The sequence below is a fragment of the Salmo trutta genome, chromosome 26 (assembly GCF_901001165.1).
Source record: "Salmo trutta chromosome 26, fSalTru1.1, whole genome shotgun sequence".
NCBI lineage: Eukaryota > Metazoa > Chordata > Actinopteri > Salmoniformes > Salmonidae > Salmo > Salmo trutta.
This window is the reverse complement of record NC_042982.1, coordinates 41,242,280-41,261,894: the sequence shown is the minus strand read 5'-3', so window position 1 is coordinate 41,261,894 and position 19,615 is coordinate 41,242,280. Positions and strand designations below refer to the sequence as shown.

General features: G+C 41.9%; 1 protein-coding gene across 2 annotated transcripts in view; it reads left to right on the top strand.

Moving 5' to 3' along the window:
* Positions 1-447: 447 nt before the first annotated feature.
* Positions 448-19,615, top strand: part of LOC115163789 (arylacetamide deacetylase) — a 19,253-nt gene continuing 85 nt past the window's right edge. The window contains exons 1-6 of one of the 2 annotated variants that reach the window (XM_029715960.1): positions 448-776; positions 1,177-1,251; positions 10,151-10,379; positions 14,216-14,285; positions 17,740-17,911; positions 18,205-19,615. The exon at positions 18,205-19,615 is cut by the window's right edge and continues 85 nt beyond it. In XM_029715960.1, the coding sequence (XP_029571820.1) occupies positions 735-776; positions 1,177-1,251; positions 10,151-10,379; positions 14,216-14,285; positions 17,740-17,911; positions 18,205-18,825 (1,209 nt within the window). In that variant the 5' untranslated portion in view covers positions 448-734 and the 3' untranslated portion in view covers positions 18,826-19,615. Of the gene's footprint in view, positions 777-805; positions 921-1,176; positions 1,252-10,150; positions 10,380-14,215; positions 14,286-17,739; positions 17,912-18,204 lie in introns of those variants that run through there. The other variant, XM_029715958.1, reaches the window with a different exon arrangement.

The window sequence follows — 19,615 nt, the reverse complement described above, 5'->3', positions numbered from 1 at the left end:
GACATGATCAAATGGCTACATTTTTTGTTCTCTCTTGTTATAATTTCAGCAAGCTAGATAGCTATACATCACTGCATTACATAGATTACGCAGCGATACATTAATCCATTATCTAAATTGTTCAGTGATATATTAACACTTTATTTAAATTGCAAATCCACCATAGACAGAAGGTTGAACGGTTTAGACTGAAACTTATTGAATTACATCGTTGTACAACATCGTGGTTCTGGCCATCATCTTTCAGCTCAAAAAATATGATTTCTACTTGTGTGGGCGTTTAAGGCAAATGTTTATATATATATATTTGTTTAGCTAACATATTGCATACTTTAAAATTATATTAAGTTGTCTGTAACAAAAAAACCGAATGTAGAAATTAAAATAAATGCATTTCCATAGTTTCCAAAATATTTTTTTATGATGTGGGGGAGGGCCAAGATGGAGGCGCGGTGGCTTCAAAACAGCGTCCCATGTGACTCACCTAGCGTACATAAATTGTTGGCTGCGTCCATCTCGCCTGGGTGGAGAGTGCTGACACCACATCTTGTGCTTCGGGTTGAAGAATGTGTATAATTGTGAAATTATTGTCTACAAATCGGAATCCTTAACACTTTGCATTCTACGCCGATATAATAACCTGCAACCTGCGAACAAATATAGAGGGCGTCGCAGTGGTGAAAGTTGCGCCGTCGCAGCAAGTTTTGGTGCTGTCGCAGCAAGTTTTCTGGCTCATGTTTCTCACCCGGTTGGGGACCAAGTGGAGTGAGGGAGGGGTAAGGGGAGGGGGGTGCTAACCCTTCAGTTCGATCGTTTCAACCCACCCGCGCGCATTAACACATTGTTCTATTTCCATGGGTGTGAAGGACAGGGAATCATACGACACAACCGCCCGCTGTGCGCAGGCAGTGATAGTCACGGTGAAAAGCTATGATCATGCTCGCTTATAATGATCAGATAACTCTTGCACGTGCTTTCATATCTGGCTGGCTCAGTTCCAAAATTAATACAAGATTACGCTTTGCTCAGACTTAAGTGACTTGATAATTAGCAAAACTGACATAGTTTCTTTCTGCACCCTGCCATCAATAGTTGCGGACTCCTCGTAAAATGCAGTTGAAAGGCATATTTTTACTCCTTTCTATAGGAGCGTTCACCTCTTATTATGTTTATCAGCCCATTCCAGACAAGATAGAGGAGAGATGGAAACTCATGTTGACCGACTGTTTCTTCAGAAGTCTCAGCCACCTGGTAAGAATAATGCAAGAATGGATTTTACAATGAGCTAGAATATTAGTTTTTTGATTCAGAAAATATTTCATGCAGACTTATCCTGTTGATGTGTTTTAAATATTGTTGTGAAGTTACTATTATAGCGGGATCGTACTCAAAACTGCGCTTCTCGGGTGTGCGTGGGAGTCATGCCTAAAATATCATTATTGGCATAATTACATGTATGGTTTTAAGATGTTATTGTTTGACTAGAATTACGTGGTTATTGGCCAATCCTTTGGCACGGTAAATAGACTCGGTAAATAACCTAGTAGGCTATAGCCTAGTAAATGAATTCCGCTGAGGTTGATGTGTACATACAGACATGCTGAATGACAGTTACACCAGATTATGTCAAACGCTAATCCAGGTATTGTAGTCTTGCTCACCTGTTCTAATTATAGACCCTATTAAGAAAAGCGATGGGGTATTTATGAACGGAAGAACACCAGACTGTTTATATCCCAGCATTCATGACACCAGAGGTGTTTATCGATTTAGATATGATATAATTCAACATTGTATTTATTATTTCAAATTATAAAATATAAAAAAATGTGTTAAACCAGGCTAAATTCCTTCTAACTAGAATTATTCATTATTATTGTTTTGTTGAAAAATGCTCAATATCCCCATTGTAACTGCTTATTAAGCAAACAATATTTCACTCAGTCCAGGTTAAGTGAGAGAAGTGAAACAAATGTATTTTGATCAATGTGGGTCAAGGGATGGACTTCCCCTGGTATTCAGTCACATATTTTTATTCAATTTTGACAATTGAATAATCCACGGTCATGCCTGTCTCTGTCCAAGAGCAAGGACCATTCCTTTTCTGGTGCATATTTGTCCGGTGCATGGCACGCATATAAATACAGTACCAACAGGCAGTGGCGGATTTAGGTATAGGCCACATGGGCGGCATCTTGCCCGGGGCAGCATGGGGCGCCCGTGACATTTATATGATTGGTTTTCTATCACTCATTTGCACGTCATGTCAATGATATCATGTCACCGTGTGGGACTGTGGGTCAATTAACCTTGTCGGAGTGGGCGTCCTAATTCTAGTTTGTGAGCTCGGCAGGCTACTGCCTGGGAAGGTCTCCTACTCAGAAGTACGAGATGGGGAGGGGCGCGGGGGTAGGTTGACCTCAGGTCTCCCCACTGGAAGCCCGAGGTAGGGGGAGCGGGAGAATCTATTAAATTCCGCACCTCTAACTTTGTACAGTACTAATGCAATTAGTAAAATCAGTCACATGACGAAATGCTACCAAATGAACCACAATTCATTCATAATACTGTGAATATATAGTTTCACAGACATATTGTTGCATTTTTTCCTGGTTTGTGCGAAATCATTAAGAATAATATACAACCAGTCTGCACCAAGGTGAATTGGTTTAGTCTTGACTTGGTTGACAGTGTTGGGAGATGTGTAATGCATTGATGCTCGAGTGCGAAATCAACACAAATTAGTTTTTATTTGTCTTTGCTACTTATTTTTTATATTTATATAGTTTTAAATGTTTCTGTTGTTCCAAATGTCTGAATAAAAATTACAGTTAGTGCAGAATGGTGCTTTCTTTTGGTGGAGGGGGCGCTGAAGGGGGGGGGGGGTTTGCCCAGGGAGCCATACAAGCTAGAACCGCCACTGCCAACAGGGAACCTTGATTGAATGGATTTATGAGGAAAAGTAGTGTAAAAACTCAGAAAAGGCAAACGTCATTTGAAATCATCTACACAGGTTTACTGGGACCTGGTTGCACGGATAGACGCACAGGACCCTTTCTCCTCCTATACATGCTCAGAGCAGAATAGGTCAGCTCTGAGACCACCCTCTGGCTAGAAGTTACAACATTACGCTAGACATGGAGCTAGCAGCTTACCCTCCGCAAATCCTTATACATAAGGAGGTAACACAACACTTTAAGATCAGTGGATTTAGGGGCGACATCATCCTACTCTGGGGAGCACAGGGGGGTCCCCCACGGGGGACCAGTACGGGAAAAAATTTTATGAAATGTATGCATTCACTACTGTAAGTCGCTCTGGATAAGAGCGTCTGCTAAATGACTAAAATGTAAAAAATGTAAAAATGAGTGGATGAGGAGATCTCAGTAGTCAGCTGATTGGCCCCAGTCAACCCCTGGCCATTTTTCTATTGGTATTGGAATCATAAAGGATCCTATAAGACAAAACCATATAGGATAGAATCTCATAGAGTCCAATAGGACTGGTTCCAAAATCTGATAGAACATTTCTATTGGATTCTAATTGTAATCAAATTGGATTTTTGTTTCGGAATCCTATAGGTTCCTATCAGATATCAATGTTTGTTTTTTTTCTCCTATAGGATTTCTATTAACGTTGTCAATGGGAATCGTATAGATATTTACATTATATTCTAAAGGATTTATCTTCTAAACTTGGCTATACATTATAGTTAACTTGGCTGCTTAAAATATGAGGAACCCACCCTCCAAACCTCTTAGACAATTATCTATGAAGGTGAAACTTGAACTATAATACCACCATAAGCAACCAATATTGTAATGTCACCCTTGCCACTTGTGATTGTGACCATATAGTGGGGAACCGCCGGCAATGTCCCCTCTACCATCCCCCCAAGGTCCAGAGGGGAGGCAGGCAGGGAGGGAGACCGGGTGGTACAACCCTGGAACGGAGGAGGGGAGTGGGGGACGGAGGGGGAGGAGACAGGTAGGGAGGGAGACCGGGTGGTACAACCCTGGAAGGGAGGAGGGGAGTGGGGGAAGGAGGGGGAGGAGACAGGTAGGGAGGGAGACCGGGTGGTACAACCGAGGAGGGGAGTGGGGGACGGAGGGGGAGGAGACAGGTAGGGAGGGAGACCGGGTGGTACAACCCTGGAAGGGAGGAGGGGAGTGGGGGACGGAGGGGGAAGAGGCAGGCAGGGAGGGAGACCGGGTGGTACAACCCTGGAAGGGAGGAGGGGAGTGGGGGAAGGAGGGGGAGGAGACAGGCAGGGAGGGAGACCGGGTGGTACAACCCTAGGTATGAAGGAGTGGGGGTGGGTCCATTATCTTCAGGTTTTAATTTTCCTCTCCCAAACCCAACATAAAGAGAGTCAAGGTAGCATTCTCTGTTCCTCTAACTACATAAAGAGAGTCAAGGTAACATTCTCTGTTCCTCTAACTACATAAAGATAGTGAAGGTAGCATTCTCTGTTTCTCTAACTACATAAAGAGAGTGAAGGCAGCATTCTCTGTTCCTCTAACTACATAAAGAGAGTCAAGGTAACATTCTCTGTTCCTATAACTACATAATTTTAATTTTTTTTTTTTTTTAATTTCACCTTTATTTAACCAGGTAGGCTAGTTGAGAACATGTTCTCATTTACAACCGTGACCTGGCCAAGATAAAGCAAAGCAGTGTGACACAGACAGCAACACAGAGTTACACATGGAGTAAACAATAAACAAGCCAATAACACAATAAACAAGTCAATGACACAGTAGAAAAAAAGAAAGTCTATATACAGTGTGTGCAAAAGGCACGAGGAGGTAGGCAATACATAGGCCATAGGAGTGAATAATTACAATTTAGCAGATTAACACTGGAGAGATAAATGAGCATGTGATGATGTGCAAGTAGAAATACTGGTGTGCAAAAGAGCAGAAAAGGAAATCAAATAAAAACAGTATGGGGATGAAGTAGGTAGATTGGGTGGGCAATTTACAGATGGACTATGTAAAGGTCACATTCTCTGGTCCTCTCCCTATTCATCCCCCTCCTTTTGTTTTGTACACTGCTACTACTCACTGTTTATTATCTATGCATAGTCACTTAAGCCCTACCTACATGTACAAATGACCTCTAACCTGGTCATGTCCTGACCATAGTAAGTTGTTATTTTCTATGGTAGAGTAGGTCAGGGCGTGACAGGGGGGTTTGTCTATGTTTTGTATTTCTATGTTCAGTTTCTAGTTTGGTATTTCTATGTTGGTTTTATTTGGTATGATCTCCAATTAGAGGCAGCAGGTTGTCGTTGTCTCTAATTGGAGGTCATATTTAAGTTGATGTTTGTCCCACCTGTTTTTGTGGGTGATTCATTCTTGAGTAGTGTTTTCTCTCTGCGTCACAGTTTGTTGTTTTGTGTATTCAAGTATTTAGTGTTTGCATTTTGTTTCACGGTAAATAAACTATGTGGAACCACGAACACGCTGCATTTTGGTCCGATCCTTTGAACAGCCATGACAAACCTGTACCCCAGCACACTGACTCGGTACCGGTATCCCCTGTATATAGCTGTATATACCGGTATCCCCTGTATATACCGGTATCCCCTATATATCGTTACTGTTATGCTATTGTTATTATTTTACTTTTAGTTTGTTTGGTAAACATTTTCTTAACTCTTCTTGAACTGCACTGTTGGTTAAGGGCTTGCAAGTAAGCGTTTCACGGTAAGGTCTACACTTGTTGTATTTTAGCGCATGTGACAAATACAGTTTGATTTGATTATCCTAACATAAATATGGTAAAGATGACATTCTCTTTTTTTCTATGCATAGCTGACTATTATATATTAAATAAAATAAATGGCTATATCTTTGTGTTACTGTACCTAAAAACATATTTAGTTATAGGCAAATGTAAAGATGCTGTGCATTCAAAATATTGTGTTATTTTAACATTGATTCCGTTGAAGTTGATGTGTACATGCAGACATGCTGAATGACAGTTACAGCAGATTATGTCAAACGGTAATCCAGGTATTGTAATCCTGCTGATCTGTTCTAATTATAGACCCTATTAAGAAAATCGATGCTGTATTTATGGACGGAAGACCACCAAATTAGACGCCAGCATGACACCAGAGATGTTTTATTTATGTAGACACGATATACAGTGCTACATTTAACACTTTCTGACGTGACCATCTCAAATCGTGTTTAAAAAAATAACACTTTTCAAAATGTTGATAAACTAACACCCCAAGAGTGTTGGGTCCCTAACGCCGTAAATACCAACTTAAATGATCACTTTAGAGTTGATGCAATTACACTTTCTCATACCACTGTGTTAGGGTAAAACTAGGATGTTGAAGTATGGGGTTGTCAAAAAAAAAAGCTATGTATTTTCAAAAATAATGACATTTTTTTATAAGACTTTCACTTAGGCAGGCAGTCACTTGGTGAAGGCTACAGGACTGAAAGCCATTTAATGTAATAATTATGTCTCTGTCAATAACAAACACAGCCATGGGTGGTACTGGCACCTCTGAAAATGTTGGTACTGGCACCCGTTTAAATACATCTGCAAATAAGGCTTTACACGCTACAGTGTTAAACAATACCCCCCCAAAAACGAATTACTGTAACACCACAGGTGTTAATTCCCTAACACTGAAATCTGCAAGTCACAATATGCTGGCTTGCAAAGTGTTATATAATTCCTATTGGAATCCAGCCAGAGATAGGATAGCCAACAATTTTAACTTTTAATCAACCCCAACTGCAGTTAGAGTGACTGTCCAAGCAAGGGAATGTTGATAAATGAGACTTCTTAACCATCTAAACTGGAATAACCATTTCAAGAACGTGTGGAAAACGTCCAACCACTTACAGATAGGATTAGTTTAGACAAATGTATATTATTTATCATTGTGTAGTATAATATCAATGAATCAATGTGCATGCAGACACCTATATATTAAAACCAACTGTTGTAAAAAAGCAACCTGCAACAAAGGATGCTGGGAAATATGATAACGAGGTCTGTCCGAGGTCTTTTTCACTCTGAGTTAACGGGGATATTAACTCAACACAGTCGAGTAACAACAACACCACTCGGTGGTGATTCCACTGTGATTTAAGTAACACTTCATTTATTCACCGCAGGTGGTGTAAATTACAATCCAACTGGTGTGAACCCCACTAGACTCAACACTCAGATATGACACTGGTGTGAACCCCACTAGAGACAACACTCAGATATAACACTCATAATACTTTTTACCTCAACACCGAGATTTTAACACCCGCAAATTTGCTTTAGTGTCACGGTTGTCGTAAGGATTTGACCAAAACACAGCGGGAATATGTATACTGATCTTCTTTTTATTTTGAAGAAGGAGAAATAAATAAATACGTATACAAAAAAAGAACAAAACGAAACAGTCCTGTCAGGTGCAACAAACACTAAACAAGGAACAACTACCCACAAAATCCCACAGAAAAACACCCCTCTTAAATAGGACCTTCAATTAGAAGCAACTAGGAGCAGCTGCTTCCAATTGAAGGTCAACCCCATTAACTAAACATAGAACTAGACATACTAGATAAACATAGCCCAACAAACCCCGAAACACTCTAAACAAACACCCCCTGCCACATCCGGACCAAACTACAATAACAAATAACCCCTTTACTGGTCAGGACGTGACATTTAGGAGGAGAAAGGGTCTGTGCCACCTGGTTTGGGTTGATGATTTCAAATGACTTTTTTTTCTTTCGGGGTTCTTGTGCTACCTTTCCAAGTGCTGAGCGATTAACCAACATTTCTGTTTTTTAAATTTTTTAAACAACTAATTGACCATGTCGGTTCAATTATTTGAATTTCCATTTCGTTCTGTTTATTTGTTTGAGCTCAATACGCTGTTTCTCTAGAGATAAATTGGATCAAGGCCGAACTGTGCAATGTAGTTGGGAGTTGTAGTTTCCAACAGGCCAATACTCTACATAGTTTAGCTCAGAAAACGTGGTAATTAACTACAATGACCATAATCCATTACGCGCCTACTTGTCCGGTCTGTATGCAGTAGACCAGCGATGGAGATAAGAACTCATGATCAAGAGGGATAGAGAGGAATTGCTTCGCGAGGTATCTCTACCTGACAATACATGATCTGATCGGTGATATTCGGCAGTCATAAAAGTACTGAATGCCTTATTTACATTGAAGAACAACAAAAATAGTGATTTTGTCAGACAGCATAGGCAGCAGCTCTATAGAGATGAGATGATGACTTGGAATGAAATAATAAAGTCATCAAATAAAACAAATTTAATATACACTAAGACTGAAATATTTAATTAAAGTAAAGTAATGTAAATAAATGAGTGATAAGCAGTTATGGACAGTCACTACCACCAAGGGCCTTTTATTCATAGTTTTATTCTGTGTTGTTACAGCATTCAACCCACATAATTCATAGTGCATTTCATGTCAATAAAAAAAAAAATTATATATATATATATTTTTAACCGGACCGACCTCAAAAAGCACAAATCGTTAACGTTTCTTCCAAAATCAATCCAATCAACGTTCTCTGTTGATATTTATATGGGTGCCATTCACCGGCCAAAATATGTCAGAAAAGGCTTGACCTTTTGCGAGACAGGCATGACCGTGGATAATGAAGTTGTCAAGATTTAATACAAATCGCTGACTGAATACCTGAGGAAGTTTACCCCATGATACACATGATAAAAAAATGTATTTAGGTCAATTCTCTCACTCAACCGAGACAGAGTGAAATATTGTCTGCTTTATAATCAATTTATACTGTATAATAATTTGGAGATAATATTTTAGTTGATTTTTCTAGACTGGACAACATTTTTATCTGGACCCAGTTCAATGGGGATATTGAGGATTAAACAATTATAATAATGATTAATAATTCTAGTTGCAAGCTTCCAGCAGAATAGGTCAGCTCTGAGACCACCCTCTGGCTAGAAAGTTACAACATTACGCTAGACATGGAGCTAGCAGCTTACCCTCCCCAAATCCTTATACATAAGGAGGTAACACAACACTTTAAGATCAGTGGATTTAGGGGCGACATCATCCTACTCTGGGGAGCACAGGGAGTGGATGAGGAGATCTCAGTAGTCAGCTGATTGGCCCCAGTCAACCCTGGACCAGCCCTGAGCCCAGTTGAATAACACAGCTTAACTGTTTCTCTTAAGGTTTAACCTTAAGTAATAATTATCCCTTACCTAAGGGAATAGTTTAAAGACATTTTATGCAACTGGGTCCTTAGCCTCCCCACCACAACATGTGATGACTGGGCCTCTGGTGGACAGCTGGGGCTTCTGTTGGACAGCTGGGGCTTCTGTTGGACAGCAGGGGCCTCTGTTGGACAGCTGGGGCCTCTGTTGGACAGCTGGGGCCCTCTGGTGGACAGCTGGGGCCCTCTACTGTAGATTCCCTCTGGTGGACAGCTGGAACCCTCTACTGTAGATCCCCACTGGTGGACAGCTGGAACCCTCTACTGTAGATCCTCTCTGGTAGACAGCTGGAACCCTCTACTGTAGATCCCCTCTGGTGGACAGCTGGAACCCTCTACTGTAGATCCCCTCTGGTGGACAGCTGGGGCCCTCTACTGTAGATTCTCTCTGGTGGACAGCTGGAACCCTCTACTGTAGATTCTCTCTGGTGGACAGCTGGAACCCTCTACTGTAGATCCTTTCTGGTAGACAGCTGGAACCCTCTACTGTAGATCCTCTCTGGTAGACAGCTGGAACCCTCTACTGTAGATTCTCTCTGGTGGACAGCTGGAACCCTCTACTGTAGATTCTCTCTGGTGGACAGCTGGAACCCTCTACTGTAGATTCTCTCTGAAGCTCACATGACTCAGGGGAAAGCCCTTTAATCCCCTGCTTGTTCCTCTCTTGTTTAGATTGCATGGTTATGTAATGATCATCTGATTCCCTCAGATTTGAAACAGACTCATTTTTCTTTATTTTTATCGATCCATATCTCTCTTTCTCTCTCTCCCTCTGTTTTTGTCCACCCTCACAACATCCCTCATAACTGTATGCCATTTTCTTTCTCTCTATCCCTGCATCTCTCTCTACCTCTCTGCTCCAACATACCTCTTCATCTCTCTCTGCAGGCAGACTTCAGTGAGCTGGTGGGGTTGAAGGACTACATGGGGGTGATGATGTTCATCACGTTCGCTGAGCGGGTGGTGCCCGTGTCAGACCAACGTGTGCACGTCACAGAGGAGCTGTTTGATGGGGTGGAGGTGGTGGTGTACCAGCCCAAACTGCAGGGCGGCGACACTGAGCTGAGGAGAGCAGTCATATACCTGCATGGAGGAGGATGGTGCCTGGGCAGCGCCAGTGAGTAGCCGTTAGGTGCTTGGTAATTAATCCATCTACCAAGCAAGCAATTAGTCAAGGCTTATATCTATACAGTATATTTATCCATCCATCCACTCATTGCTGCGGGTGATTCTTTGATCCACCTCTATGCAGACGATACCATTCTGTATGCATCTGGCCCTTCTTTGGACACTGTGTTAACAAACCTCCAAACGAGCTTCAATGCCATACAACACTCCTTCCATGGCCTCCAACGGTGTTTAAATGCTAGTAAAACTAAATGCATGCTCTTCAACCGATCGCTGCCCGCACCCGCCCACCTGCCCGTCCAGCATCACTACTCTGGACGGTTCTGACCTAGGATATGTGGACAACTACAAATACCTAGGTGTCTGGCTAGACTGCAAACTCTCCTTTCTGACTCATATTAAACTTCTCCAATCCAAAATTAAATCTAGAATTGGCTTCCCATTTCGTAACAAAGCCTCCTTCACTCATGCTGCCAAATATACCCTCGTAAAACGGACTATCCTACCCATCCTTGACATCGGCAATGTCATTTACAAAATAGCCTCCAACACTCTACTCAGCAAATTGGATTCAGTCTATCACAGTGCCATCTGTTTTGTCACCAAAGCCCCATATACTACCCACGACTGTGACCTGTATGCTCTCTTTGGCTGGTCCTCGCTACATATTCGTCCACAAACCCACTGCCTCCAGGTCATCTATAAGTCTTTGCTAGGTAAAGCCCCACCTTATCTCAGCTTACTGGTCACCATAGCAGCACCCACCCATAGCACGCGCTCCAGCAGGTATATTTCACTGGTCATCCCCAAAGCCAATTCCTCCTTTGGTCGTCTTTCCTTCCAGTTCTCTGCTGCCAATGATTGGAACGATATGCAAAAATCACTGAAGTTGGAGACTTATATCTCCCTCACTAACTTTAAGTATCAGATCACTGCACCTGTACATAGCCCATCTGTAAATAGCCCATCCAACCATGTACCTCATCCCCATATTTGTTTTTATTTTTCTGCTCTTTTGCACACCAGTATTTCTACTTACACATCCTCATCTGCACATCTATCAATCCAGTGTTAATTGCTAAATTGTAATTACTTTGCCACTATTGGCCTATAGATCGCCTTAACTCCTTATTTCATTTGCACACACTGTATACAGATATTGTGTATACAGATATTGTGTATACAGATATTGTGTTATTGACTGTATGTTTGTTTATACCCATGTGTAACTCTGTTGTTTTTGTCACACTGCTTTGCTTTATCTTGGCCAGGTCGCAGTTGTAAATGAGAACTTGTCCTCAACTGGCCTACCTGGTTAAATAAAAGTGAAAAAAATAAAAATAATAATAATTCATCCATCCATCCATCCATGCACCCACCCGTCCACAATATAATGTCGGAGAGGTTCAGTGGGCTGAATGTCAGCACTGGGAATCCAGACAAGAAATAACCAGAGGCCCAAACGATATGGGGGAGGGGAATGGGCCGGGTATATGCAAATTAAAGCTGCAATATGTCACTTTTTGGGCGACCTGACCAAATTCAGATAGAAATGTACGTTATAGATCTGTCATTCTTATTGAAATCAAGTCTAAGAAGCGGTAAATCTGTCCTATGTGCTCTATTAGCACCACGTTGGTAGCCATGGAGTGCTTTGAAAGGCGAGTCATGGCTCACATCAACACCATCATCCCGGAAACCCTAGACTCACTCCAATTCGCATACCGCACCAACAGATCCACAGGTGACGCAATCTCAATCGCACTCCTCACTGCCCACCTGGACAAAAGGAACACCTACAGTATGTGAGAATGCTGTTCATTAACTACAGCTCAGCGTTCAACACCATAGTGTCCTCAAAGCTCATCACTAAGCTAAGGACCCTGGGACTTAAACACCTCCCTCTGCACCTGGATCCTGGACATCCTGATGGGCCACCCCCAGGTGGTGAGGGTAGGCAACAACACGTCTGCCAAGCTGATCTTCAACACTGGGGCCCCTCAGGGGTGCGTGCTTAGTCCCCTCCTGTACTTCCTGTTCACCCACGACTGCGTGGCCAAGCACGGCTCCAACACCGTCATTGTAGAAGACTCCAGTCACCCAAGTCATAGACTGTTCTCTCTGCTGCCGCACGGCAAGCGGTACTGGAGTGCCAAGTCTCCAAAAGCCTCCTTAACAGCTTCAACCACCAAGCCATAAGACTGCTGAACAATTAATCAAATGGCCACCAGGACAATTTGCATTGACCCCCCCATTTATTTTGTACTCTACTGCTACTTGCTGTTTATTATCTATGCATAATCACTTCACCCCTACATACATGTACAAATTACCTCAACTAACCAACCGGTGCCCCCGCACACTGACTCGGTACCGGAACTCCCTGTATATAGCCTCGTTATTGTTATTTTATTGTTTTTTTATTTTTTATTACTTTAGTTTATTTAGTAAATATTTTCTTAACTCTATTTCTTGAACTTCATTGTTAAGGGCTTTAACTAAGCATTTCACTGCAATTATTTGTATTCAACACGTGACAAATATGATTTCATTATTTGATTCTCCGTCTTAAATTTCGTTTTTGTATCTTTTACTTTCAGTTTTCTACACCAGCATCAAAATGCTGAAATACAATATTTTTACTTACCGTACCGGTCAAGTTTTAGAACACATACTTATTCAAGGGTTTTTCTATATTTTTACGATTTTCTACATTGTAGATTAATAGTGAAGACATCAAAACTATGAAATAACACATATGTAATAATATAGTAATAAAAAAAAGTGTTAAACAAATCAAAATATATTTTATATTTGAGATTCTTCAAATAGCCACCCTCTGCCTTGATGATAGCTTTGTACACTCTTGGCATTCTCTCAACCAGCTTCACCTGGAATGCCTTTTCAGCAGTCTTGAAGGAGTTCCCACATATGCTGAGCACTTGTTGGCTCCTTTTCCTTCACTCTGCGGTCCAACTCATCCCAAACCATCTCAATTGAGTTGAGGTCGGGTGATTGTGGAGGCCAGATCATCTGATGCAGCACTCCATCACTCTCCTTCTTGGTCAAATAGCCCTTACACAGCCTGGAGGTGTGTTTTGAGTCATTGTCCTGTTGAAAAACAAATGATAGTCCCACTAAGTGCAAACCAGATGGGATCATGCACACAGTATATAAGTTATAACATTATTTCACAGTGGAATATATGGTACAATGGTTCTCTACACTTTACTTGCTTGTTTTGTCACATAAACTGAAATTAGGCAAACTATTCACATTTTAGCAACCAGGAAATGGCAAAGCGATTTCTGCATAGTCCATCTTTAAATACTGTAGTATTTACTATAGTTAAAAAAAAGATTTTTGCAGACATTACTGTAGTATGTACAACAGTGTTTTTTTGTTGCAGATAGCACGGTAGTATTTACTATAGTATTCTACAGTTTACTATTGAATTCATATACACTCTGTTCACCCTCCACCTCTCCTGAGGAACATACACTCTGTTCAAGCTGTTCAACACAGAAACCGTGGTAACCCCCTGGTAACCAAAGGCAATTATTTGACATGCGACAAGTGTCATGTTGTGCCTGCAATCTGCTGTGTGTGTGTGTGTGTGTGTGTGTGTGTGTGTGTGTGTGTGTGTGTGTGTGTGTGTGTGTGTGTGTGTGTGTGTGTGTGTGTGACTTGCCATGACTACAAGCCTATTGAGCATGAGATGCGCAAGATACTATTGAGTACTTTGTAGCTGTTGACGATGTAAGACGCTATTAGATAATACTGTCTCTGACGGCTCTCTCTTCTCTCTCTCCTCTCTTTGTGTAGGAATGGGACCATACGACCTCCTAGCTAGGCAGATGGTCATTGATCTTAACTCTGTGGTGGTGTCTGTAGAGTGAGTATATATTTGATGTACTGTATATCTGACATACGTTTGGTATCAGTGTTCCATATGTTATACTGTATATCTTGTCTAACAGGCTGCTGTGAAAGGACAGATAGGCAGAAGATGAACATCTGGTTGTTTACATTTGTAAAAGTGTGAAAAAGTACTTTAAAAAAAAATTTGGAATACATACAGAGCCTTCAGAAAGTATTCATACTCCGTGACTTATTCCACATTTTGTTGTGTTACAGCCTGAATTCAAAATGGTCTCTCACCCATCTACACACAATACAATACCCCATAATGACAAAGTGAAAACATATTTTTATACATATTTGCAAATTCATTGAAAATGAAATAGAGAAATATCTAATTTACACAAGGGGCGGCAGTGTAGCCTAGTGGTTAGAGCGTTGGACTAGTAACCGAAAGGTCGCAAGATTGAATCCCTGAGCTGACAAGATACAAATCTATCGTTCTGCCCCTGAACAAGGCAGTTAACCCACTGTTCCTAGGCCATCATTGTAAATAAGAACCTGTTCTTAACTGACTTGCCTTGTGAAATAAAAAAAAAATAATAAAATAAAACACCCGAGTCCATACTTTCTAGAAGCATTCTTCACGCTCTGTCAAGTTGATTGTTGATCATTGCTAGACAGCCATTTTCAAGTCTTGCCATAGGCCACTCAAGAACATTCAATGTCATCTTGGTAAGCAACTCAAGTGTAGATTTGACCTTGTGTTTTAGGTTATTGTCCTGCTGGAAGGTGAATTAGTCTACCAGTGTCTTTTGGAAAGCAGACTGAACCAGGTTTTCCTCTAGGATTATGCCTGTGCTTATAGCTGTATTCCGTTTCTCTTTATCCCCAAAAATACAACTGAATGTATTCAACTGATATGTGTCTTCCGCATTTAAGCCAACCCCTCTGAATCAGAGAGGTGCGGGGGGCTGCCATAATCGACATCCACGTCATCGGCGCCCAGGGAACAGTGGGTTAACTGCCTTGCTCAGGGGCAGAACGACATATTTTTACCTTGTCAGCTCGGGGATTCAATCCAGCAACCTTTCGGTTACTGGCCCAATGCTGAAGAGTTGTACTCAGCGATGTGTTGGATTTGGCCCAAACATTACATTTTGTACAAGCATTTCACTACACCACAAGCATTTCGCTACATCCGCAATAACATCTGCTAAATATGTGTATGTGACAATACAATTTCTGATTTGTATTCAGGACAAACGTTTATTTCTTTGCCACATTTTTTGGCAGTATTACTTAAGTGCTTTGTTGCAAACACAATGCATGTTTTGGAATATTTGTATTCGGTACAGGCTTCCTTATTTTCACTCTGTAAATTAGGTTAGCATTGTGGAGTAGCTACAACGTTGTTGCGCCATCCTCAGTTTTCTCATATCACAACCATTAAACTCTGTAACTGTTTTAAAATCACTATTGGCCTGAGTGGTTTCCTTCCTCTCCAGCAACTGAGTTAGGAATGGATGCCTGTATCCTTGTAGTGGCTGAGTGTATTGACACACCATCCAAAGCCTAATGAATGACTTTACCATCCTCAAAGGGATACTCAGCATCTGCTTTTTATTTTATTTACACAATCGGTACCCTTCTTTGAAAAGCTTTCCTGGTCGTTGAGGCTGAATCTGTGCTTGAAATTTACTACTTGATTCAGGGACCTTACAATGTTCTGTATGAGTGGGGTACAGAGATGGTGCAGTCATTAAAAAATCATGTTAACCAGTATTATTGAACACAGAATGAGTCCATGCAACTTGTTTAGGCTTGCTCTAACAATGAGGTTAAATACCTATTAATTCAAGACATTTCAGCTTTAAATTATTTAATTAATTTCTATTCTGTACTTTGCTGCAGCCTTTGATTCATTTCTACAAACATAATTCCACTTTGATATTTTGTGTAGATCATTGACACAACATATCAATTTAATCCATTTTAAATTCAGGCTGTAACACAACAAATGTGGAAAAAGTAAAGGGGTGTGAATACTTTCTGAAGGCGCTGTAAATGCATGCACTCATGCAAGCACAGAAACACACATATATGTGTGTTTATATGAATCTAAACAGGTGTTTTAATTTTGTAATGCGTTCCACATTGACACATTGTTTGACTGTTCCTCTTTTTGGCTTATCTAAAAATTACTTTCCTTTTATAACAAATGCACACACACACGTGCTATCTTTGGCTCAGAGAGCAGCAGTAGCTGAACATGCTGTGATACACCTGTGTGTCTGTCTGGATAGAGAAATATAGTAGCTATCCTCACACTGAGCTGACAGGCTTTTATTACTGTCTCACCAGGCTTTTATTACTGTCTCACCAGGCTTTAACAATATATATATTTTACCTTTATTTAACCAGGCAAGTCAGTTTAGAACAAATTCTTATTGTCAATGACGGCCTACCAGGGAACAGTGGGTTAACTGCCTTGTTCAGGGGCAGAACGACAGATTTTTACCTTGTCAGCTCAGGGATTCGATCTTGCAACTTTTCGGTTAGTTGTCCAACGCTCTAACCACTAGGCTACCTGCCGCTTATTACTGTCTCACCAGGCTTTTATTACTGTCTCACCAGGCTTTTATTACTGTCTCACCAGGCTTTTATTACTGTTTCACCAGGAATGTTTTGTCAAATCAACATCTTTCACCCACAGTAGCAGCACTGTCACGTCTTTATTTCTCCATCTCGTTCTCATCTACCCAATATTTCTCTTTCAGAACCTTTTACTATCCCCTTTTATCTTTTTCATGCCCTCTCTCGCTCTCTCGCTCTCTTGATTTCTCAAAATGAGAGAGAAGAAGCACTTTTTACACAACATTACATCTGTGATTCTCTCTGTGAGAGTATGGCTGCATGTGTGTGGGGGTACTGTATGTGTGCAAACTGCAAGCCAAATTCCTGCCAACAATGTGTCGATGTTCCAATGCTAAAATGTTTTTATATATTTGTTTGATAACGTTAATGGGCTGAGTCATATGACTGTATTATACAGTATCATTATATGACTTAACTTTCATCTCTAAACCAGCTAATGAAAACAATGCTCTTGTATCAGCTAGCCTCTGGTCCCTGATTAGATTGATCCCATACAGTACACTGATCATACCGGATTAGGATGTTTTGCTTTAGTAATGTCAACACAACATGACAAGTTAGAAGTACTGTAGTGAAGTTAACACCTGGGCAACAACCAGTGAGTCAGAGGTGCTTGAGATCTATACTAGTAGTATGTATAGAGATTAGTCACTATGTCCTTATTCTTCTACCCCCAGTTGGCTTAGGTAACATATTGACTTCCATAGTGTACATGACATTTATAGATTTGCATATTGTTATCATTTAACTGTAGCTACCTCAGCTGTTACAGACACCAGTTTTCAGGTGAGAGGACGTTGACCACTGACCCCTCCCTTGTGTCCACCCAGGTACCGCCTGGCCCCAGAGCACCACTTCCCTGTCCCGTATGAGGATGTGTACCGGGTGGTGAAGCACTTCCTCCAGAGGGTGGTCCTGGCCCAGTACACTGTAGACCCAGGACGCATCGCTGTGTCTGGGGACAGCGCCGGGGGAAACCTGGCTGCAGCCGTGTCCCAGCAGGTTAGCTGTTAGTGTGTGTGTGTGTGTGTGTGTGTGTGTGTGTGTGTGTGTGTGTGTGTGTGTGTGTGTGTGTGTGTGTGTGTGTGTGTGTGTGTGTGTGTGTGTGTCCCAGTAGGTTAGCTGTTAGTGTGTGGGTGTGTGTGTGTGTGTGTTAGCGGCAGTATTATCTATCCACTGTTGTTTTAATTAGCTGAGATTAGGACGAGCCATCCAAGACTGCAGTACAGGACAGAACAGTAAGTCGTGTGTGTGTGTGTGTGTGTCTCTCTGTGTGTGTGTGTGTGTCTCTACAGCTACAGCAGGATCCAGAACAGCAGCTGCAGCTGAAGGTCCAGGCCCTGCTCTACCCTGTGCTACAGGCTCTGGACCTCAATACCCCGTCCTACCAGCAGAACCAGAACATGCCTATCCTGCCCCGCACCCTAATGGTGCGCTTTTGGAGCGAGTACTTCACCAGTGACAAGACCTTCTTCAGAGCCATGATGACCAACACTCACAACAGCCCAGAGTCCGCTGCTCTGCTCAAATTCGTCAACTGGAGTGCCTTCCTGCCAGAGTCCTACCAGGGGAAGTACAACTACAGCGCTCCGGTCGTGGCATTGTCGGCTGGAGGGGCGGGGTCGGACGGGCCATCGCGCTCCATCGCTGACCCCCGGGCCTCGCCCCTTCTGGTCCCAGACGCTGCTTTACGCTCGCTACCCAAAGCCTACGTTCTGACGTGTGAGTATGACGTGCTGCGGGACGATGGGGTGATGTATGCCGCGCGCCTGCGACGCGCCGGTGTGGAGGTGACGCACGAACACTACGCCAGCGGTTTCCATGGCGCCCTCATGTTCACGGTGTGGCCAACCGACTTCCTGATTGGACGCACGATGACGGAAAACTTCATCAAATGGCTGCAGCATAACTTGTAGAAAGCAGAAGAAAAGTTACGGTCTTTCAATGTTCATTCCTGTTTCCCCTAGCAACTCAATAGCTGTTGTTTAGGTGCTGCTTAGATTTTTGTCTGTTTGGTTGTTTATTCAGTGACAGACAGTGTTTTTGTTTATGCTTGCAAATTGAGGGGTTTTCCACTCTATGGCACTGCGTCCCAACAACAATACCAGATACCAGTCAAAAACAGGTTTGTCTGGATTTTCTAATCACCAAGGCAACCAATGAGGCAGAACATAAGGCAAAGCAACTGATACCAGATACAAGACATTTGATGAAGCCAAGTGTTCTTCATTTGATTTCTGACATATCCATCTGATACTGCAGCTGAATCTCATCACATTTCAAAGTGTTTAAGGTTAAGTTTTGTCATTAACTTCCTGGTGGCATGATGCTTGCAACACCAGGGTTGAGTGTTTGATTCCCATGGGGGACCAGTATGAAAATGTATGTGTTCATTACTTACTGTAAGTTGCTCTGGATAAAAGCGTCTGCTAAAATTACTTAAAAAAAATAAATGTAAACTTACATCTTAAGGTTAGGTTGTTAACTCCTACGGTTTAGGATATTGTTAAAACAAAACTCTCAAAAACAACTATCTACCACTGGATTCAAAGTTGCAACCTTTGGAATCAGAGGCAGATGCTTGTGCCCATCTGAAGTCCCTGTCCACAACACTAGCAAAACTGAAACCTACTTGAAGGTAACAGTGCTCAATGTTGCCCCTAGTGGTCGGTGTCCGGTTTCCACGAATACTGACTTGTATCACTT